The 23,481-nt window shown below is 43.0% G+C and overlaps 2 protein-coding genes across 5 annotated transcripts in view; one reads left to right on the plus strand and one right to left on the minus strand.

Annotated features, from left to right (window-relative positions):
- The window catches only part of saxo4 (stabilizer of axonemal microtubules 4), a 183,919-nt gene extending 161,676 nt beyond the window's left edge, over positions 1 to 22,243 (minus strand). Inside the window, exon 1 of one of the 2 annotated variants that reach the window (XM_072592192.1) lies at positions 22,162 to 22,242. In XM_072592192.1, coding sequence (XP_072448293.1) covers positions 22,162 to 22,193 — 32 coding nt within the window. In that variant the 5' untranslated portion in view covers positions 22,194 to 22,242. Of the gene's footprint in view, positions 1 to 22,161 lie in introns of both variants that reach the window. The other variant, XM_072592193.1, reaches the window with a different exon arrangement.
- The window catches only part of eps8l2 (EPS8 signaling adaptor L2), a 164,153-nt gene continuing 149,895 nt past the window's right edge, over positions 9,224 to 23,481 (plus strand). For 2 of the 3 annotated variants that reach the window (XM_072592188.1, XM_072592191.1), the window contains exon 1: positions 9,224 to 9,513. The gene's annotated coding sequence lies outside the window, so the exon portion shown is untranslated. The remainder of the gene's footprint in view (positions 9,514 to 23,481) is intronic. The other variant, XM_072592190.1, reaches the window with a different exon arrangement.

The raw sequence follows: 23,481 nt of genomic DNA on the forward strand, positions 1-23,481 counted from the left end.
ATTTCTTAGTGAGAGGGAGGAAATGCACATTTCTTAGTGAGAGGGAGGAAATGCACATGACTTAGTGAGAGAAAGGAAATGCACATTTCTTAGTGAGAGGGAGGAAATGCACATGGACAAGAAAGAGGGAGGAAAGGCACATGGCTTACTGAAAGGGAGGCAATGCACATGGCTTAGGGAGAGGGAGCAAATACACATGGCTTAGTGAGAGGGAGGAAATGCACATGGCTTATTGAGAGGGAGGAAATGCACATGGCATAGTGAGCAGGAGGAAATGCACATGGTTTAGTGAGAGAGAGGGGATACACATGGCTTAGTGAGAGGGAGGAAATGCACATGGCCTAGTGAGCAGGAGGAAATGCACATGGTTTAGTGAGAGAGAGGGGATACACATGGCCTAGTGAGAGGGAGGCAATGCACATGGCCTAGTGAGAGAGAGGGGATACACATGGCCTAGTGAGAGAGAGGGGATACACATGGCTTAGTGAGAGAGAGGGGATACACATGGCCTAGTGAGAGGGAGGCAATACACATGGCCTAGTGAGAGAGAGGGGATACACATGGCCTAGTGAGAGAGAGGGGATACACATGGCTTAGTGAGAGGGAGGAAATGCACATGGCCTAGTGAGAGAGAGGGGATACACATGGCCTAGTGAGAGAGAGGGGATACACATGGCTTAGTGAGAGGGAGGAAATGCACATGGCCTAGTGAGAGAGAGGGGATACACATGGCCTAGTGAGAGGGAGGCAATGCACATGGCCTAGTGAGAGAGAGGGGATACACATGGCCTAGTGAGAGAGAGGGGATACACATGGCTTAGTGAGAGGGAGGAAATGCACATGTCCTAGTGAGAGGGAGGAAATGCACATGGCTTAGTGAGAGAGAGGAAATGCACATGGCTTAGTAAGAGGGAGGAAATGCACATGGCCTAGTGAGAGAGAGGGGATACACATGGCTTAGTGAGAGGGAGGAAATGCACATGGCTTAGTGAGAGAGAGGAAATGCACATGGCTTAGTAAGAGGGAGGAAATGCAGATGGCTTAGTGAGAGGGAGGAAATGCACATGGCCTAGAGAGAGGGAGGAAATGCACATGGCCAAGTGAGAGGGAGGAAATGCACATGGCCTAGAGAGAGGGAGGAAATGCAGATGGCTTAGTGAGAGGGAGGAAATGCACATGGCATAGTGAGAGGGAGGAAATGAACATGGCATAGTGAGAGGGAGGAAATGAATGCTCTCATTATTAGTTGAGAAATGGTGTTGGAGGAATTGATGGGATTGACGGCTAATAAATCAACAGAGTCCAATAATGTACATCCCTCAGTATTTAAGGAAGTGGCCCCAGAAATAATGGATGCTTTGAATCATAGAGACATGGAGATGTATAGCATGGAAACAGACCCTTCGGTCCAACCTGTCCATGCTGACCAGATATCCCAATCCAATCTAGTCCCATCTGCCAGCACCCAGCTTATATCCCTCCAAACCCTTCCTATTTATATACCCATCCAAATGCCTCTCAAATGTTGCATTTGTACCAGCCTCCACCATGTCCGCTGGCAGCTCATTCCATACACGGAGCACCCACTGCGTGAAAACGTTGCCCCTTAGGTCTCTTTTATATCTTTTCCCTCTCACACTAAACCTATGGTCTCTAGTTCTGGACTTCCCGACCCCAGGGAAAAGACTTTGTCTATTTATCCTATCCATGCCCCTCATAATTTTGTAAACCTCTATAAGGTCACCCCTCAGCCTCTGACACTCCAGGGAAACCAGCCCCAGCCTGTTCAACCTCTCCCTGTAGCTCAGATCCTCCAACCCTGGCAACATGCTTGTAAATCCTTTCTGAACCCTTTCAAGTTTCACAACATCTTTCCGATAGGACGGAGACCAGAATTGCACGCAATATTCCAACAGTGGCCTAACCAATGTCCTGTACAACAGCAACATGACCTCCCAACTCCTGTACTCAATACTCTGACCAATAAAGGAAAGCATAACAAACGCCTTCTTCACTATCCTATCTACCTGCGAATTCACTTTCAAGGAGCTATGAACCTGCACTCCAAGGTCTCTTTGTTCAGCAACACTCCCTAGGACCTTACCATTAAGTGTATAAGTCCTGCTAATAGTTGCTTTCCCAAAATGTAGCACCTCGCATTTATCTGAATTAAACTCCTTCTGCCACTTCTCAGCCCATTGGCCCATGTGGTCCAGATCCTGTTGTAATCTGAGGTAACCCTCTTCGCTGCCCACTACACCTCCAATTTTGGTGTCATCTGCAAACTTACTAACTGTATCTTTTATGCTCGCATCCAAATCATTTATGTAAATGACAAAAAGTAGAGGGCCCAGCACCGATCCTTGTGGTACTCCACTGGTCACAGGCCTCCAGTCTGAAAAACAACCCTCCACCACCACCCTCTGTCTTCTACCTTTGAGCCAGTTCTGTATCTAAATGGCTAGTTCTCCCTGTATTCCATGAGATCTAACCTTGCTAATCGGTCTCCCATGGGGAACCTTGTCGAAGGCCTTACTGAAGTTCATATAGATCACATCTACTGCTCTGCCCTCATCAATCTTCTTTGTTACTTCTTCAAAAAACTCAATCAAATTTGTGAGACATGATTTCCCACACACAAAGCCATGTTGACTATCCCTAATCAGTCCTTGCCTTTCCAAATACATGTACATCGTGTTCCTCAGGATTCCCTCCAACAACTTGCCCACCACCGAGGTCAGGGTCACCGGTCTATAGTTCCCTGGCTTGTCTTTACCGCCCTTCTTAAACAGTGGCACCACATTTGCCAACCTTCAGTCTTCCGGCACCTCACCTGTGACTATCGATGATACAAATATGTCAGCAAGAGTAGTCATCTTTCATGTTTCTAAGGACTCTGGAGTAGTTGCTAGAGAATAAAGGGATGCTAATGTAACCCTACTATTTAAAAAACACGATAGAGATAAAACACAAAATTATACAGTGGCTGGCCTGACATTGTTCACAAAGTTGAAAAGTGTGGGGTGCTGGATAAGCACAACAGGTTAGGCAGCATCTGAGACCAGGAGAATCAATGTTTTGGACATAAGCCCCATTAGGAATGTGGAAATGGGGGAAGGGGGCAGAGAGATAAATAGGAGGGGGCTGGGGCGAGGGCCAAAGGTCGCTGGGAAGGTGATAGATAGACACAGGTGGGGGTTGATGATGATAGGTCTGAATGGAGGGTGGAGTGGATAGTTGGAAAGGAAGATGGACAGGTGGGATAGTTCAAGAGCGCATTGCTGAGTTGGAGGGTTGGATCTGGGGTAAGGTGGAGGAGGGGAGTTGAGGAAACTGGTGAAATCAATATTGATGCCATGTGGTTGGAGGGTCCCAATGTGGAAGACGAGGCATTCCTCCTCCAGATGTTGGGTGGCTAGAACTTGGCGGTGGAGGAGGCCCAGGACTTGCATGTCCTTGGCAGCATGGCAGTGAAGTGGTTGACCACAGGGCGGTGGGGTTGTTTGGTGCATGTGTCCCAGAGCATGTACTCTGAAACATCCTACAATTTGGTGTCTTGTCTTCCCATTGTAGAGGAGACCACATTGAGAGCAACAGACACAGCAGTTGAAGTGTGTGGAGGTGCAGAAAAATCTCTGCTGGATGTGGAAAGATCCTTTGGGGCCTTGGATGGAGGTGAGGGAGGAGGTGTGGGGGTGGGGAGGTGAGGGAGTGACAGAGGAAATGGTCTCTGCAGAATGCTGATAGGGATTTGGACAGAAATATACCTTTCTGGTGGTGGGGTCCGACTGTAGCTGATGGAAAGGGTGGAGGATGATGCATTGTATCCGGTGGTTGGTGGAGTGGAAGGTAAGGACCAGGAGAGTTCTAACCTTGTTGCAATTGGAGGGGCGGAGTACAAGGGTGGAGGTGTGGTAAGTGGAGGAGATGTGCTGGAGGGCATTGTTGACCATTTGGAACGGGAAATTATGGTCTGTGGGAGGAAACTAGACCACCCAGAGGAAATCCTTGTCGACATGTGGAGAACGTGCAAACTCCACACACTCAGTTACCCAAGGCTGGAATCAACCCCAGGTCCCTCGCACTGTGATACAGCAATGTAAGCTACTGTGCCTCCTAAGACTAGCTGAGTGAGTGGCCAGGAGCATGGCAGATGAAATATAATGTGCATATTGTGAGGTTATCCACTTTGATAACAAAAACAGGAAGGCTAATTATCTGAATAGTGATAGATTGTGAATGGGGATACGCAATGAGATTTGGGTGTCCTTGTACACCAATCACTGAAAGTAAGCATGCAGCGCTAGGGTTAGAGTACAGGAGAAGGGATGCATTGATGCAATTGCACAGGGCCTTGGTGAGACCATATCCAGAGCATTGCAATTTTGGTTTCCTTACCTGAGGAAAAATGTTCTGGCTATAGAAGGAGTATAATGAAGGTTTACCAGACTAACTCCTGGAATGGTAGGCCTGACGTAAGAGGTGAGACAGGATCGGTTAGGACTGCATTCACTGGAATTTAGAAGAATCATTGGCGATCTCATGAACACCTATAAAATTTTCAGAGGACTCGACTGAGAAAGGATAGAAGGATATACCCTATGACTTAGCAATCTAGAACCAGGGGTCACAATCTAAAGATACAGGATTGGCCTTATAGGACTGAGATGAGGAGAAATTTATTCACCCAGAAATGAACCTGTGGAATTCTCTGCCACAGAAAATGGTTGAGACCAAACCATTGAATGGCTCAAGAGAGAGTTAGATATAATTCTTTGGTCTAAAGGGTTAAAATGGTACAGGAGAAAGCAGGAACAAGGTGTTTAATGGTCAGCCGTGATCATATTGAACAGTGGAGCACTCATGAAGGGCCAAATGGCTTACTCCAATGTTGTTCCCTTGTCTGTAAGAATCTGTGTTTGAATTTACCTTTTGCCAAGGGGTGCACTTATGGGATGTCAGTTTACTGAAACAGTTAATTAGTTAAGTTATCCAAGAGTTGTTATTCTAAATTCTGCTTTCTTTTGTTTGTGATTGTAGTGTTTAAATAAATTCTGTTTTGCTTAAAGCCAGGTGGTTGTACCAGTTGCATCACATTTGGAATATCCACTTCACATCTTCCTTTAAACTAAGAAAAAGTGAGGGTCTACTCTATCTTCTTAAAATATTTTGAAGGGTCTGGTCAGGTCCATAACCTGTCTTTGAGGGGTTGTCATGTATACTCTTCTTTTATTCTTTCATGGGATAAGGACATCATAGAAATTTGTGACCATCCCTAATTGTTTTGATCTGTGTGGCTAGCCAGACCATTTCATCGAGCATTTCAGAGTCAAATCCATTAGTGTAGATTTGAAAACATACGTAAACCAGATTACATAAGAATACCAAATTTGATTTGGACATTGGTGAACCAGGTGGAGTTTCATAGCCATAAGACAGAGGATCTTTCAGATCTAGACTTCATTGGTTGGACTTAAATTTCATCAGCTCTTTTGGCACAATTTGGACCTGTGTTCTCAAAGCACAAACCACAACTAATTTGATGACTATTTAGTGACATTATCATTACATTACCTTTAATTTGACTCCATATAAACTATTAAAAAAAAAGACTATTGCAGTGGAATAAGTAAAATCTAAAACACCAAACAATCCATATTTGTCAATATTTAAAATATAGTCATTTTAAATCATTTGAATGAATAAAACAAAATGTAAATATAGAAATTGTATAAAACATTTACCAGTACTCATTTTCATTCATATTTATGCATTTGTTATAAAATTTTATCATTATCATCTCCAGGATTATAAATTGGTTCTGAAATTGAATGACATTTACATGAGGTATATGGAAAATCAAGTTTATTTTCTGCCAAATACCAGGGTATTGACTTCTACTAGATGAACTTTCACATTGGAATATACAATATCTATCTAATAATATTCAGACTATTGTATATAATGTCGCTCTTCCTGCTCCTCCATCTTTACATTGGTGCCCCTTGACTCTTCCTATTTCTCATCCACATGTTTTACCTGAGCAACACTATCTGAAAGCAGTATGCTAGTTCACACAAGGATTCTGTTGACACTCAGTCCATCTCACCACTGTCAACTCTTCAAATTGATTACTGGACATTTAGCACCATGTGAACAGATGTTTCCTCCAATTTTTTTTTCACTTTGCAAAATATCCAGATTACAGAGGAGGAAGTGCTGGATGGCTTGAAACAGTTAAAGGTGGATAAATCTCCAGGACCTGATCTGGTGTACCCGAGAACTCTGTGGGAAGCTAGAAAAGTGTTTGCTGGGCCTCTTGCTGAGATATTTGTATCATCGATAGTCACAGGTGAGGTGCCAGAAGACTGGAGGTTGGCAAACGTGCCACTGTTTAAGAAGGGTAATAAAGACAAGCCAGGGAACTCTAGACCGGTGAGCCTGACCTCAGTGGTGGGCAAGTTGTTGGAGGGAATCCTGAGCAACAGGATGTACATGTCTATGAAAAGACAAGGACTGATTCGGGATAGTCAACATGGCTTTGTGTGTGGGAAATCATGTCTCACAAACTTGATCGAGTTTTTTGAAGTAACAAGTAAGATTGATGAGGGCAGACCAGTAGATGTGATCCATATGGACTTCAGTAAGGCGTTCGACATGGGAGACTGATTAGCAAGGTTAGATCTCATGGAATACAGGGAGAACTAGCCATTTGGATACAGAACTGGCTCAAAGGTAGAAAGGTAGTGGTGGTGGAGGGTTGTTTACCAGAGTGAAGGCCTGAGACCAGTGGAGTGGCACAAGGATCGGTGCTGGGTCCTCTACGTTTTGTCATTTACATAAATGATTTGGATATGAGCATAAGAGGTACAGTTAGTAAGTTTGCAGATTACACCAAACTTGGAGGTGGAGTGGACAGCAAAGAGGGTTACCTCAGATTACAACAGGATCTGGACAAGATGGGCCAGTGGGCTGAGAAGTGGCAGATGGAGTTTAATTCAGATAAATGCGAGGTGCTGCATTTCAGGAAAGCAAATCTTAGCAGGACTTATACACTTAATGGTAAGGTCCTATGGAGTGTTGCTGAACAAAGAGACCTTGGAGTGCAGGTTCATAGTTCCTTGAAAGTGGAGTCGCAGGTAGATAGTATAGTGAAAAAGGCGTTTGGTATGGTTCCCTTAATTGGTCAGAGTATTGAGTACAGGAGTTGGGAGGTCATGTTGTGGCTGTACAGAACATTGGTTAGGTCACTGTTGGAATATTGAGTGCAATTCTGGTCTCCTTCCTATTGGAAAGATGCTGTGAAACTTGAAAGGGTTCAGAAAAGATTTACAAAGATGTTGCCAGGGTTGGAGGATTTGAGCTATAGGGAGAGGCTGAACAGACTGGGGCTGTTTTCCCTGGAGCGTCGGACACTGAGGGGGGTGACCTTCTCGAGGTTTACAAAATTATGAGGGGCATGGATAGGATAAATAGACAAAGTCTTTTCCCTGGGGTGGGGGAATGCAGAACTAGGGGGCATAGGTTTAGGGTGAGGGGGGAAAGATATAAAAGAGACCTAAGGGGCAACTTTTTCACACAGAGGGTGGTACGTGTATGGAATAAGTTGCCAGAGGATGTGGTGGAGGCTGGTACAATTGCAACATTTAAGAGGCATCTGGATGGGTATATGAATAGGAAGGGTTTGGAGGGATATGGGCCAGGTGCTGGCAGGTGGGACTAGATTGGGTTGGGATATCTGGTCGGCATGGACAGGTTGGACCAAAGGGTCTGTATATCTCTATGACTCTATGAGATGTGGTGATTACGCAACTTCATTTTCCCTTATAGGGAATGGTTTGCTAGACCATTTCAAAGGCAGTTAAGAGTCAACAATATTAAGTAAAATATTGGGAAGATTGTAATTATTACTTTTGATCACTATGTCAAGCCTTATTTCCCAACTTCCAACTCTATTCTTGTTCCAGGCAGGCAACTGAGACAAAACAAGTCCGTTCACAACCTTGGTATCATATTCAACACTATTATTGCTTGACCTCACTCTTATCTCAGTTCATCTACTGCTAAAACCCTCATTCATGCATTTGTTTCCTCCAGTCTATTCCCACATACTGGTCTCATACTGCCCTCAGGCAGCTTGACACCATTTATAATGTCGTAAAAGTTAAGACAAAGATAGAGTCATGTTTATCCATATATGCCCACTGACCCACTGGCTCCTAGTGAAGCAACGTTTTGATTTTAAAACGTTCATCTTGTTTCCAAATTTATCCATGCCCTCTTCCCTCATGATCTTTATTACATCCTCCATCCCAATAATCATCTGAGACATATCTGCTTATCTAATCTGGCCTCTTGAACATTTCTGTTTTGATCGATTGCAATCATTTACCCAGGTCTTAAGCATCAACAGTCCCTCCCTAGTCCACTCTGCCTCACTTTTACCAAGCTTTTGATTATCTGACTTAATAAGTCCTTATATGTCTCAATGTTGACATTTTGTTTTCACAGAATCACAGAAATGCTATGGTACAGAAGGAGCTGTTCAGTCTATAGTGCTTGCACTGGAACATAGAATATTTTATAACATTAAAGGTGTATGTAAATATAAGGCTCAACAGACTGGCTAATATTTTCCTGTCCTTTGCTTTTATTTATGTTTGTTTCTATGTGTACATGGTCTCAACCAATTAGATGCGTGCACTAATGTTCTCTATTCCCAGTCTGAGCAGTGGTTAATCACTCCCAGTGCTCTAAGCGTCCTTTAACCAGTTAACAACACATTTTCACAAAACCTGGTTGCCTCTGTTTCTTCATTTAATTTCTCCTTATGCACACTAGTTCAAAACCTTTATATGGATGCTCTCCCTTCTTTCAAAAAGCCTCTGTAATAACTAATTTCTTTGTTCAATCCTTTATTGTTGTTTCCTCTATTCTTTGTCCTACCTTCCCTTCCACCCTCAGACCCTACCCCGCGCCCATGATGAGTAAATGACAAAGTCTATACAAATCCATGTTATGATACCTGTTTAATTATTGAACTGTGTGCTGGAGAGGTTGGTAAACAACAGCGATGGAATATTCAGTTAATTTAAATGACAGCTGAGATATAAAAAGTATGTCCCAGTCTATTTAAATAACAGCTGTTTGCAGCCTGTTTTACTGCTTTAAGTCCCTCCCACCTGTAGAATCAGTCTCTACTGTATCTACCTGCAGTACAGGGTGTTAACACTGCTCTGTGCAGCCACTTCACTGAAAAATAGAGCACTGAGCAGAAGCAGCCGGCCAACAAGTGACGTAGTGATACTGGTCTGTCCAGCAAAAAAAGGGCTCTGGAATTAGAGAAGCAGGGTGGCGGTGATAGAACTGGCTGCATTGATATATACCTGCAAGAGCAAAGTTCAACCGACAAGGAGAGGAAATAAAAGCACTGACTCTTCACCTCCAGACAAAAGTACAGCAGGTTTAATGGCTGAAAAGTTTCAGTGAACCTGAGAAGGACCTGGCTTATTGGTAAGCAAATTACGAGCTTTCTGCTTCACATTAGGTATTACGTGAACCTGTGGGCAGACATTAAACTATTAACTCCCTGTGCTTCCAACCTTGTTCAGGAAGCTTAAATTGAAATCTGATTCTGTGGTAACAGCGGTTCTTTGAAATGACTCCTTGGCTATATCATCAGTTGGGAAATTAATAATCTTTTGGGGTGGGTTTTGCTGATTTGTTATTTGAGCGTGGACCGGTATTCCTGTTTGAATTTCAATATCGATGTGTAAACGTCTTGACCCTCGTTGCATTGTCTAAACAGGTCACCTGTTAGCACATTGGGAAGTGAGCCTGCCTTTGGTTTGTGTGTTAGTAGGAACAAATAAAATGGTGCTTGACAATTTCTATGGACACAGAGTGAGACCGATAGTGGAGGATGTTTATAGCTAAAGGGGACCGTTGCTTTGGTCACCACTTGGGCAGGAGGGTGTTTGGGGAGTGGGATGGAGAGAGAACGGGAAAATACCACCGTGGCTTATTTAAGAGTCTGATGTGTCTATCCATTGTAATTAGGTAACTCTGTTAATGCACTCGAGTTGTAAATTAGATATATTACCCTGTCTATTGAAATTTGAGATGTATGTGTGTATGAGTCACCTCATGTAGCCAGGGAATGTCAGAATTTGAAATTAAGAGAAACTGTATTTTAAATTGTTCTATTGTGCTTAAATTATTCTGTTGAAAAACCAATTTTGGCTGAGTTAATAAGGTATATCATTTTGTAAGAAATTTGAATTTCGGATTCCCATTCTGTTTTGCTCTGAGTTGAATTATTAACTCTTTTTTTGGCTTTTAGTTTTGCAGTGACTCTCAAATTATTTTGCGGAGGTTGCCAATGGAAACAGAATTACCTCTGGAAGCACGAATAAAGTGAGAGCATGGTGTTTGAGCCTTGGAAAATACTCCATGCCTTTTTACTAAGTGTCAATATCAGCAAAACGAAACTACTGCCTTTAGTAATTCTTCATATTACATTGACTCTGAGTGGGTGGCACGGTGATTAGCACTGCTGCCTCATAGCGCAGAGACCTGGGTTCAATTCCCGCCTCAGGCGACTGACTGTGTGGAGTTTGCACATTCTCCCTGTGTCTGCGTGGGTTTCCACTGTGTGCTCTGGTTTCCTTCCACAGTCCAAAAATGTGCAGATTAGGTGAATTGGCTGTGCTAAATTGTCTGTAGTGTTAGATGTAGGGGAATGGATCTGGGTGGGTGCACTTCGGCAGATCGGTATGGATTTGTTGGCCCAAAGGGCCTGTTTCCACACTAAGTAATCTAATCTAATCTAATCTAGATGTACAGCATGGTCCAACTGGTACATGAAGACCAGATATCCCAACCTAATCTAGTCCCATTTGCCAGCAGCTGGCTCATATCTCTGTAAAGCCTTCCTAATCATTTGGGTATCATCCAAATGCCCTTTTAAATGTTGCAATTGTACCAACCTCCACCACTTCCTCTGACAGCTCACTTATTACACACATCACCCAATGCCCTCCTAGTTCTCGACTGTGCCTCCCCGGAAAAGACTTTGTCTGGATATAGGTTTGCTACTTAACTAGAAGGTTCATTTCCAGACGCTTCATCACCTTACTAGGTAACATCTTCAGTAGATCTCCAGGTGAAGCACTGTTGATAATTCCTGCTTTCTATTTATATTTTTGAGTTTCTTTGGGTTTGTGATGTCATTTCCTGTGGTGACATCATTTTCAGTGGTAATGCCATTTTCTGTTTTTCTCAGGGGGTGGTAGATGGGGTCTAACTCTGTGTTTGTTGATAGAGTTCTGGTTGGGATGCCATGCTTCTAGGAATTCTCGTGCATGTCTCTGTTTGGCTTGTTCTAGAATGGATGTGATGTCCCAGTCAAAGTGGGGTCCTTCCTCATCTGTATTTAAGGATACTAGTGAGAGTGGGTCATACAGATGAGGAAGGACACCACTTCAACTGGGACAACACATCCATTTTAGGACAACCCAAACAGAGACACACAAGAATTCCGAGAAGCATGGCACTCCAACCGGAACTCTTATCAACAAACACATTGCGTTAGACCCCCGTTTACCATCCCTGAGAAAAAGAACAGGAAATGGCAGCACCACTGGAAATGATGTCAGCACAGGAAATGACAAAATCAACCCAAAGAAACCCAAACATCTAAATAGAAAGTGGGAATTATCAACAGTGATTTGCCCAGAGGCCCACTCAAAATGTTACCTTGTAGGGTGACGAAACATCTGGAAATGAACCTTCCAGCTCAGTGAGCAAACCTCACATCGAGAACCTCAACCTGAGCTACAAATCTTCTCAACTCGCTAAGACTTTGTCTATTTATCCTATCCATGCCCCTCATGATTTTATAAACCTCTATAAGGTCACCCCTCCGTCTCTGATGCTCCAGGGAAATCAGCCTCTCCCTATAGCTCAAATCCTCCAACCCTGGCAACATTCTTGTAAATCTTTTCTGAACCCTTTCAAGTTTCACAATATCCTTCCGATAGGAAGGAGACCAGAGTTGAATGCAATCTTCCAAATGTGGCCTAACCAACGTCTTGTACAGCCGTAACATGACCTCCCAACTCCTGTACTCAATGCTGTGACCAATAAAGGAAAGCATACCAGATGCCGCCTTCACTATCCTATCTACTGTGACTCGACTTTCAAGGAGCTATGAATCTGTACTCCAAGGTCTCTTTAGTCAGCAACGCTCCCTATTGTTAAGTGTACAAGTCCTTCTAAGGTTTGTTTTCTCAAAATGCAGCACTTTGCATTTATTTAATTAAACTCCATCTGCCACTCCTCAGCCCATTGGTCCATCTGATCAAGATCCCATTGTAATCTGAGGTAACCTTCTTCACTGTCCATTACACTTCAATTTTGGTGTCATCTACAAACTTACTAACTATATCTCTTATGTTCATATCCAAAACATGTATACAAATGATGAAAAGTAGTGAGCACTGCGCCTATTCTTATGGCACTCCATATCTGGCTACATTTGTGAGGGACAGCTATCTATGGTTAGCAAAGTTAGTCTGCGTGAACCTTCCACCATTGCAAATGTTCCAATATTATAAATGGCATGATAATCCAGCAGTAAACCAAACTTTGTTACTGCCCTCTTCTTGGGCAATGAGCCAATAATAAAATTAGGATATTATACTACCCAGATCTACACTTAGCTTTTTAAATTATCTCTTACTTTTCTTGCTATTTATTGACTTAATTTTTTTTGCTGGAATTCCTGACAATCTAGGTCAGATCAATGTGAAGTTTTCTTTTATAGTGACAGTTTGGTGTGTTTTTTTAATATCTTGATGCAAGTAGAATATGTGCAGAAACAAAATATGAGTTTGTTTAGTGGTAGTCTATTTAATGGCAGTTATTTTTCAGTCATTTTCGCTGTGCTGTGGAGATGCTGATGTCAAACTTCAGGGTCTTGAGGACCTTGGGCTAGCTACATGGTCAGAAGCTACCCCAGCACAGGACATGAAATGAGGCTCACTTGCTCATCTCCTCCTAGCTGAGATTTTCACATAGCCTTCAGGGTTTGGGATCATCACTGTGCCACCTTTTCTGCACACCAATAGAACAGGATACCGAGCAAGCATGCTAGAAGGGAAATGAGACCACGTTCTGACGGGATTATTGAAATGTTCCTTTCAGGGTGCGGTTGAGTTGCTACAACAGGCATAGCTGGGTCTACTTTTCCAGAAAAGCTTGAAAGTCCCAGTGCTGAGTTTTTTGATATTTTCTAATAAACCTGTCCAGCTATGTTATTACACACCTCCTCTGGAGTAGGTGGGATTTGAAGCCATGCTCTCTGGTTCAGAGGGACACCGATCTCAGTGCACCCTGCACCCTTCCTTCCCCCCCCGACCACAATCCCACAACCCCACAACCCCAAATAATTTTTCCACCTTGAAAATTGAACAAATCCCAAGGCCAAACTCTTGGCTTGTTCGTACTGGCTTGATATTGGAGGCAAAACAGCAGACTTGGTTTTCTTTTATAGGTTAGAAAAGACAGTCTCTGAGAAAAATCAGTGTTTTGAAATGAAGAGCAGTACCAGGGTCAAATGAGCTTGCATTTTCGAGATGGCAAAAGAGGCCATTGTTACTTGTGAAGTCTAAAACCCAACATGGGCAAAAGTAGGACTGGGAAATGTTGGAATGAGTTTTTTTTTTAATGAGCTTGCTTTGTCATTCATGAAGATGACCTCTATTTTCAGCATTAAATGGGGAACTGATTTTTTTTTCTCTCTCTCTTTTTATATCATTTAAACACTCATGCTGGTTTGAACAGACAGATGGCAGCCACAATCCGATTAGGAAAAACTTGCTGTGAATGAGGCCTCTCCTGCCACTGTTTACACATTGTCAGTATATGTGAAGTAGAAGGATCTTGCCCTCAAAATGTGGTGCCTGAAATCAGGTTTTCAGCGTGACTCATGCTGTTTTGCCTCCAAAATAGCACCCACTGAAGCTGTACACACTCTTCATGCAAGTACACTGGGTGCCAGCTTGGTGAGAGCATTAGTTCGTGTGTGCCAACTGTTTGCTTGAATTAAGCAGAATAATGCGGTGATGATTGGGTCTCAGTACTGTTGTTTCAGAGATCAATACTCCAGCTAGTAACGTCTCCTAGATATCTGCAGCTGCATGCATGTTTGGCAGGAAGGAGTCCACAATTGAGTTGCTTAAAAATTTAATAACCCAGCAATTTGTGGATGATGCTTTCTACGACCTCTAAGCTAGCGGAAGTATTTGATTTTTGGACTTTAAATTTACACATGTTCAGGGAATGATGTGGCATTTGGGAGAGAGCCAATGGTGTTAGTGGCAAGGTACTGGTATGATAAAGGATTGGCTGACTGGCAGAAAGTAGGGTTAAAAGATCTTTTTCTGGATGGCAACTGTTGACAAATTGAGTTCCACAGGGGTCAGTGTTGAGAGCACAGCTATTCAGGTTATATGCTAACACTTTGGATGAAGGAAATGCAGATGTTGTTGCTAAATTTGCAGGTAACAGCACAAAGATAGGTGGAGGGACAGGTAGTGTTGAAGTGGGGAGGCTGCTGAAGGATTTGAACAGGGTAGGTGAGTGGACAAAGAAGTGGCAGCGAGAATATAATGTGGAAAGGGGGAGGGGTTTTGGGCTTTGAAAGGAAAAATAGACGCATAGACTATTTTTGAAAAGGGGAAATGTTTCAGAAATCTGAACCAGTAAAGCACGTATGACTCCCAGTTAAGGATTCTTTTGAGGTTAAAATGCAGGTTCAGTTGGTGGTTAGGAAGGCAAATATTATATTAGCAATTATTTCAAGACTGTTAAAATACAAAAGCAGAGATGTACTGCTGAAGCTGTATAAGGCTCTGGTTGGACTACTTTTGGAATATTGTGTGCAGTTTTGGGCACCATATGAAAGGAAGGATGTGCTGGCCTCGGAGGGGCTTCAGAGGAGGTTTACAGGAATAATCCTGGGGCTTGTCATATAAGGAGCAGTTAAGGACTCTGAATCTGTACTCAATGGAGTTTAGAAGGATCAGAGAGGATCTCATTGAAACTTAAAGAATACTGAGATGCCTGGTTAAAGTGAACATGGAAAAGATGTTTCCACTAGCAGGAGAAATTAGGACTTGAGAGCACAGCCTCTTCATGAAGAGGTGACCCTTTAGAACTGAGATGAGGAATTTCTTCAGCCTGAGGGCGACATGGTGGCTCAGTGGTTTGCACTGCTGCCTCACAGAGTCAAAGACCCGAGTTCGATTCCAGTCTGGGGCGACTCTCTGTGTGGGATTTGTATGTTCTCCCTGTATCTGTGTGGGTTTTCTCCAGGTGCTCTAGTTTCCTCCCACAGTCCAAAGATGTGCTAGTTGGAAGAATTGGCCATGCTAAATTGCCTATAGTGTCCAAGGATATGTAGGTTAGGTGCATTAGTCAGGGGTAAATATAGGGTAGGGGAAATGGGTCTGGGTGAGTTACTCTTTGGATGAGTTGGTGTGGACTTGTTGGACTGAAGGGCCTGTTTGCACACTGTAGGGATACTATGATTCTGAGAGTAGTAAATCTGTGAAACTCATTGTCACAGAAGGCTGTGGAGGCCAAGTCATTTAATGTATTCAAGAATGGGAGAGGTTCTTGATTTAGTAAGGGGGTCAAAGGTTATGCGGAAAAGACAGGAGAATAAGGTTGAGAAACACTTTAGCCATGATTGAATCTGTTCCAACATTTGATGAGCTAAATGGCCTAATTGTCTTTGTGCATCTTGTCCAAAAGAACTCTGTCCTGACTCAAGAATCTTATACAAACTAAATGCTCCCAGACACAGATATGCAGTAATATACATTCCTGTTGGAGGCAAGATCATCAAACAAAATGAACTGCTCAAAGAGAGGAGATTGGTTTTGACAAATAAGTTGTATCCATAGGGTTGTCAGAGAGGAATTCCCTAATCATCAGCAGGGGGAAGTTACTGGAATTTTACATGACCCACGGGATAGGTTCTGAAAATGTGTCGCTGGAAGAGCGCAGCAGGTCAGGCAGCATCCAAGGAGCAGGAGAATTGACATTTCGGGCATGAGCCCTTCTTCAGGAATGAGGAAAGTGTGCCAAGCAGGCTAAGATAAAAGGTAGGGAGGAGGGACTTGGGTGAGGGGAGTTGGAAATGCGATTAGGTGAGAACCTGCAATCTTCTTCCTGACCTCTCCGCCCCCACCACTCCGGCCTATCACCCTAACCTTAACCTCCTTCCACCTATCACATTTCCAACGCCCCTCCCCCAAGTCCCTCCTCCCTACCTTTTATCTTAGCCTGCTTGGCACACTTTTCTCGTTCCTGAAGCAGGGCTCAGGCCCGAAATGTCGATTTCCCCTGCTCCTTGGATGCTGCCTGACCTGCTGCACTTTTCCAGCAACACATTTTCAGCTCTGATCTCCAGCATCTGCAGTCCTTACTTTCTTCATGGATAGGTTGGCAAGTGGGTGTGTAAAATTGAACTTCACAGAAGTCCAGTGGTGTTTGACCACTCTTGTGGATATTTTACTGATTTGTAGCAGAAATGGTAAGCAACACTCTCTTCTGTAGACCAGTTGAGGCCCTTGATGACCAATTAAATGCTTGCTCGTTCTGTTGCCAATATTTTACCCATGGTAAGAGAGACCAGGAGTGGGTAGAGAGAAGCATGAACCCTGCCCTTGAGTAAGCTTTAGCCCTAAGCATGAGATGGGGAGCGCTCCTTGAAATGTAACATGGCTTGCTGGGTGAGGAAGGCATTGCCATTGGATGTGAACTCATGTAGTCATGAACCATTGGGCCAGCCTCATTGTTGGCAGGCGCAAGTGATATTTGCTGTATCACCCAGATGTATGTATGAATTTATTTATTCACTTGTGGGTTGTGGGCGTTACTGGCTGGGCCAGCCTTTATTGCCCATTTCCTAGTTGCTATTGAGAAGGTGCTGGTGAACCGCTGCAGTCCACCTACTGTGGGTTGACCCACAATGCCCTTAGGAAGGGGATTCCAGCAACCGGTAAAAGAATAGCAACATATTTCCAAGTCAGGATGGTGAGTGGCTTGGAGGGAAACTTGTAGTTGGTGGTGTTCCCATTTATCTGCTGACCTTGGCCTTCTAGATGGAAGTGGTCATGGGTTTACCAGTCATCTGATGCATGAGGAAAGTGACCAAGGCTTTATATTCTAAGAGCGATGAATACGTTTCACTACTTGCTGGAGCAAAGCATGTGAAGTGTGCATGTAGCCGTGAAGACTGTGGGTTTCCCTATCTTGCAGGATGCCACTGATTGCGCACACATCACTCTTCAGTGCCGCACGTCCACACTAAGATGTAGTGCAATCAAAAGAGACTCTACTCCCTTCCTGTCCAATTGGTATGTGTAACCGTAACTACCATATCATGCCGTTTAGTACCTAATATGCTGAAGCCATTCCCCATGCCTTTGTTCAGCTAGCATGAAGGACTGCTGCAGTATTTAAGGAAGCACAAAAAAAAAACTAGGAGATGGCTAAAGGCTAACCAGGACTACACTGAAACAGTTTGTGACTCCAGATGGAATCTATGCATGTGGGGAAGTAGCATGCAAACTTTCAAAGCCAAGCTGCCGTGCAAATTGAGAACAGGCCCCTGCTGCTTGGGCTGCTCTTATGGAGCCCTACAGTACACAACAAATTGTGTCAAGGTTTGTGATGGTTACATGATGCCCATTTATTTTTAATCCTGTGGTCAGGAGGCTTGCAGGGAAGAGGAAGTAATCAAACACACCCCTTTGACTGTGGGCATGTGATGACCTGGAACTGTTATCCGTGTTGGATAATGGGCAATATTAGCCAAGACTCTAGCGACAGCTCATCAGCTCCTCCTCAATAATCATGCCATAGGAATGTTTACAGTCATCTTGTGTGGTTTAAAACCTCAACCTAAAAGATGACACCTTCGCCAGAGTCTTCAGTAAACTCACACCAGCATGAATTATGTCCCAAGTCTCCAGAAATTCTCAGACATGAATACAGCTTTCAGTAACACCTAATATTCTGCTGCTATTTTAAAACAAATTTGTGATGTAGACTCAGCATACATGTGAGATTATACTTCTGTTGGTAAACACAGAAAATTTACCTTGACAAAGTCTGTTGATGACAGGAAGATTGGGTGTTTGCATTCAGCTGCAGTGCACAACTGAAAGCGCCTATTGTGATAGCTCACTCCTGCTGGTCGTTAACAGCAGTCAATATTTGTATAATCCTCAAGAACTCGGTTGAACTGTTGCAGGACAGGGAGTATAGTTCACTTTTGTTGCTATAGTAACCAATCTCCATGTAAACAACAGTGGATTGCAATTGCTTTCAAGGCTGTGCAGATCATTGACCTCAAATTCTGTCATTAAAAAATAAGGAATGTGTCTTGTTCAGTTCCAAACTGTCCCCAAAGCACCTTTGTTAGTTTTTATTGTGTGGTGTAATGAGATTGATCTCCGTCATGATGGAATTAATCAGATAACTAACATCAGTGAAGAAGACACCACTCGACTGAGCATGTGAAGAGATGTCTTGCACACTACACTAAGAAATGTACTTGAAAACTACTCTGCACATATATAAATACAGTACGGAAGAGTTGAGCCTTACTTAATGATGAGAAGCAAGCTGCCTCTGACAACCCTTTATTGACTGAGATACTAGGCTGTCTCAATACGCAGGCAGCAGTCTTGCTTTAAAACACACAATAAAGCAGCCTTCTCATTTCGAATTCCTAATTCTTTCCAGTTGTATTTATGAATATTACCCTTCCAGCATTTTCACATTAGTAAACTATTGCTGATGACAGACGCTGACAGCAAGGAACCTTCCCTAATATAATGTAAATGATCAAACCTGCAGACTATTGGTGCCATTGTATATACATGAAGTTGCATTAATTGGAATTTTCTATGGGATTAATGACTCTTAATGTAATAGCATACAAGGTTTTCAAATGTGCATCTCGCCCCTTTATTTTCTCAGAACATGCCGGTTGTGCATAGAGTAGCACCCAATGAATGGGGTGTGGCAAAACATTAAAATCATGAGCTATGGATACAAACTAGAATAGAAGATTTAAACCCCTTTTTTATTTTCTTTTGTCAGGAAGGCTTTTCTGCGAGGTTTGGTCTGCTAACGATCAATTTTATTTTGTTCTGAGTAGTAGTACTGAGAGCTAGGACAAGTATAACAGGCTGAAGAGGGCCCTTCCATACTGCAACGCAATGTTACTCTTGAATGCTGTTTGCTGTCATTTGTCAAACTCCCTGCCCCCCAACCCCAGATCGAGGTAAATTTTAGAACATGGTCAAAAAGACAACTACCATCAGCTTATTAGTAATATTGCTTTAATCTATCGTTCCCTTCCTTTTATATGATGTGGGTGGTCTTGATTCCACTGGCGTTTATTGTCAGCCTATTCAATGGTTTTGAGATGCCTTGTTGAATTGCTGAAGTCCATGCAGCTAACACCCATTGTGCATTTGAGAATGGACTTCCAGGATTTTGAGGTCGTGTGTTTATGTAACCTGCCATGTCTTCAAAGGACAATTGCTTGGAATAATTGCAGCTTTTTAAGGCTATGACCTATAATCTTTATTGAGGGTATCAAGTGATTGTGGAGCCAAGGCAGGAAAATGGAGTTAAACTGCAGATCAGCCATGATCTAATTGAATGGTAGATGAAACCCAAGAGGCTCCTGACCTACTCTAGTTCCTAATTTTACGATCAAATATTATGAGCATGGAAAGAAGGCGGCATCTTTTAAAGGTGTTGTTAAGCCGAGGCGGTTTCCTAAATTGTAGCGAATAATAAATGCCTTAATGTTGCTGGAATACAATAAATAATGGCCTGGAATTCCAATAGTTTGGTATAAAGTCTAATAATTGTGATGTGGTCCAATTTATTCTGGGGAAGGAAATTTCAAGCTGTCATAAGAAATTTTAGAGCACAATTGTTTTGTTTTGCACATCATTTCCCTTGCGGTTGAACATAAGTTTATGTGGCTTTTCAAACTACTTAACCAGTCCCTTAGTGACGGGCTGGAAAAATGTTACAGGAAGGCTGCTTTGCCGAAAGCTGGCAAATGTATTAACCTTTCAAAGTTCAGTTGAGCCAGTTAAGGAACAATGAAGAACACCTTCCTTACTTCATGGGCATTTTATCTAGCAGTAGGGTGCTGTTGCCATGTGGCAAATGGACCAGTGAACCTAGCTGCCACCTCGTGAACTTTTGGTAATGGGATTTCTTTTCTCTCTGAGCAACATATGGCCTCAGGGACTGCACCCCTAGGGGTAATGGTCACTCCAATACAATAAGGTTCTCACTATTTAGCAACCTCCCACCCAATATTTTGGATGTTTGCTAATCTCAAGTGACCTCAGATATTACTTCTGCTCTTCAAGTGTGATCAGACATTGATACATTCACATTTTGCAGTTGCAGGCTCGTTGGTCACCATTGGTCATGCATTGATGAACTGCCTACTACTAATGTAACTAAGATATGGGTGGTGGTAAGCTACCACCTTGGACTCAAGATTAGAGTGCGGCTGGAAAAGCACAGCAAGTCAGGCAGCATCAGAGGAGCAGGAAAATCAATGTTTCAGACAAGAACCCTTCATCAGATATGATTCCTGATGAAGGATCTTGCTTGAAACGTCAATTTTTCTGCTCCTTGGATGTTGTCTGATCTGCTGTGCTTTTCCAGTAGCACTCTAATCTTGTCTCTGATCTCCAGCATCTGCAGTCCTCACTTTCGCCAGCCACCTTTTGATTATTGTAGTCTATGGAGCTGTCGGTTCCAGGACTCTAACAATGAAGGAACAGCAACAAATTTCCAAATCAGGATGGGGAGTGTAGGTTGGAGGGCAACCTGCAGATGATGGCTGTGTTTCCACTGCACAACAGCAGTGTATAAACTTTGACGGAAGCGAAAGTGAATGATATGATGCCATTGGAGCAAGATAATTTTATCCTGGATCATGTCAAGCTTTGATTGTTGCTAGAGCTGTACTCATGCGAACAAGTGGGGAGCACTGCATCATGCTCCTAGCATTTTATAGATGGTGGACAGGCAGAAACTGAGATACTTACTGTAGAATTCCTAACTGTTGTTGGAGATGTCATTGCCTGGCAGTTGTGGGGTGTTATTTGCATGTCTGGCTGTAGAGAGCCCAAAGTGCTGAACATTCCCACTTCTGACCTTTTTTTTTAAATGATGGAAGTAAAGGTATTGGGCGGACAGTTTCGGGATGATCTGCAAGCATTTTATTAGGGGCAACAGACCAGAGAGCAGCCACTAAATTGGCCACCACCATGTATGCACCTTCTGGGTACGGCGCTGACTTGAAAGAGATCACTTCCTGTTGTCTAGTCCAAGGGCAACTGTTCAGCCCCTCATGATACAATTTCAAAATACTACTATTTTTGTTTTGTGAAGGTATCTTTTGAGAGGAAGACAATAGCTGCAAAATATCTTCTGAAACTCTAGGTGTGGGATCAGGATTCTGGCTCTTATTGCTTTCAAAGAAAGTAGAGCTCCCAGGTTGTCATACATGTAGTTATCCGTAATAAACTAGACTTGCATTCTAAAATGGTTGCAATAAGTTTTACAAGACTCAACCATAACTGAGACCGGGCTGTCATTTGTCTGAGAATCATGAGGGATCTTTTGTGAAATTCAGTCACCATTTCCAGGGATAAACAGAAAATTAACTGACAGTGGTTTTCCTTGAGGCCCAAAGAGATCATCTTGCCAAATACCTGAAAGAATTACAGTTAATCAAGCTAATGGCTGAGACCATTTTAAAAAGTTAATCACTTGTAACAGTCTAAAGCTTTAAAAATAAAATGAGTCTGTGTTCCCGAGCTGGGATTAACCTAATATCTAATAAGGAAGCATGATTTGACAGTTTAAAACAGCAGCTATTTTTACATTCAAGATCATCATCTGAACACCGATATTTTGAAACAGCAGCACTGGGAGACAGAGTAGCTTTGTTCATTTTAGCACTGTCAAGAACCCCAACTTGTTGAAATGAAATAAAAGAGCCTCTGGTCATTCACAGGACTCTGCTTGGCTCACCTGTGGCAGCATTCCCAACTCTCCAAAACCATGGCAGTATCTGAATCTGAGTTCAGGTTTTCACAGACTTCGCTTTAGGAAGGATCTTCGAGCAAGCTAAGCCTGCAACAGGAGAAGAGACTGATGTAATTTTCATCTTCATTTATGACTTTATTCCTCCTCACGTCAGGCAACAAAATCTATACACAGTATGCCATGTACGGTATTGCCAGTAACCCACAGGGTTCTAGTAAGACTTCCCTACTTTGATACACAAGCTTCTCGCACTCTCCCAACCCCCATGCCCTCCCTAACCTGTCTTTCAATAAGTTGTAATGGCCTCCCTAAATACTTGCTAATTTTTTGTCATATACAAGCACATTGAGGTCCTTGGGTGGCATGGTGGCTCAGTGGTTAGCACTGCTGCCTTACAACACCAGGGTCCCTGGTTCAATTCCTGCCTCGGGTGATTGTCAGTCTGTGTGGAGTTTGCATAATCCCCCTCCGTGTCTGCGTGGGTTTCCTTTGGGTGCTCCGGCTTCCTCCCACAGTCCAAAGGTGCGCAGGACAGGTAAATTGCCCATAGTGTGAGGTGCATTAGTCAGAAGGAGATGGGTTATTCTTCGAGGGTTGGTATGGACTGGTTGGGCCGAAGGGCCTGTTTCCACACTGTAGGAAATCTAATCTACTGCAGCTTACTGTTGTGCCTCACTTTGGAAAGGACAAAAAGAATTTCAAAATGGTCAACTTCACATTTTTGCACTCTTTCTATTCCATTTGTTAAAATTTTGTCTGTTCACTTGTCTAGATCCTTTTGCAGACTTTCTGTCATCTTTCCAGCATATTTTCTGATCTCTTTTTATACAGTTAGGAAATTTGGTGCAGATATTGATGCATTTATTCAAATTCAGAACTTCCTTCTCCCACTTCCACTGTCGTCTTTCATGGCTGTCTTTGTTTAGTCATTGTGAATATCTCTGTCAGTCACTTTCCTCCTTGGCAATTAATTGTGTTTGGGTGCTTGTGCATCAGGGAAAACCTTTATGTGGGCACTGATTCAGACTTGTCATCTCTAGTTCCTGATAGTCTTTGTAATTATGAATAACTAGCCAATGTAACTTGACCTATTGGCATCATCCTGTAAGCTAAACCTGATGGAGTGAAAATGCCAATTGTTCAGACTCAATGGTTCATCCTCCTCCACTGCTAATTAGACTGGCCCCGAGACTTCATAAAAAGGAGGATGCCTGTTTATGTGACAGCAGAAAGGAGTCTCTCTCTCTCTCTCTCTCTCTCTCTCTCTCTCTCTCTCTCTCCCACCCACCCTGTGGGCCCCATGTA

The sequence above is a fragment of the Chiloscyllium punctatum genome, chromosome 22 (genome assembly GCF_047496795.1).
Source record: "Chiloscyllium punctatum isolate Juve2018m chromosome 22, sChiPun1.3, whole genome shotgun sequence".
Classification (NCBI taxonomy): domain Eukaryota; kingdom Metazoa; phylum Chordata; class Chondrichthyes; order Orectolobiformes; family Hemiscylliidae; genus Chiloscyllium; species Chiloscyllium punctatum.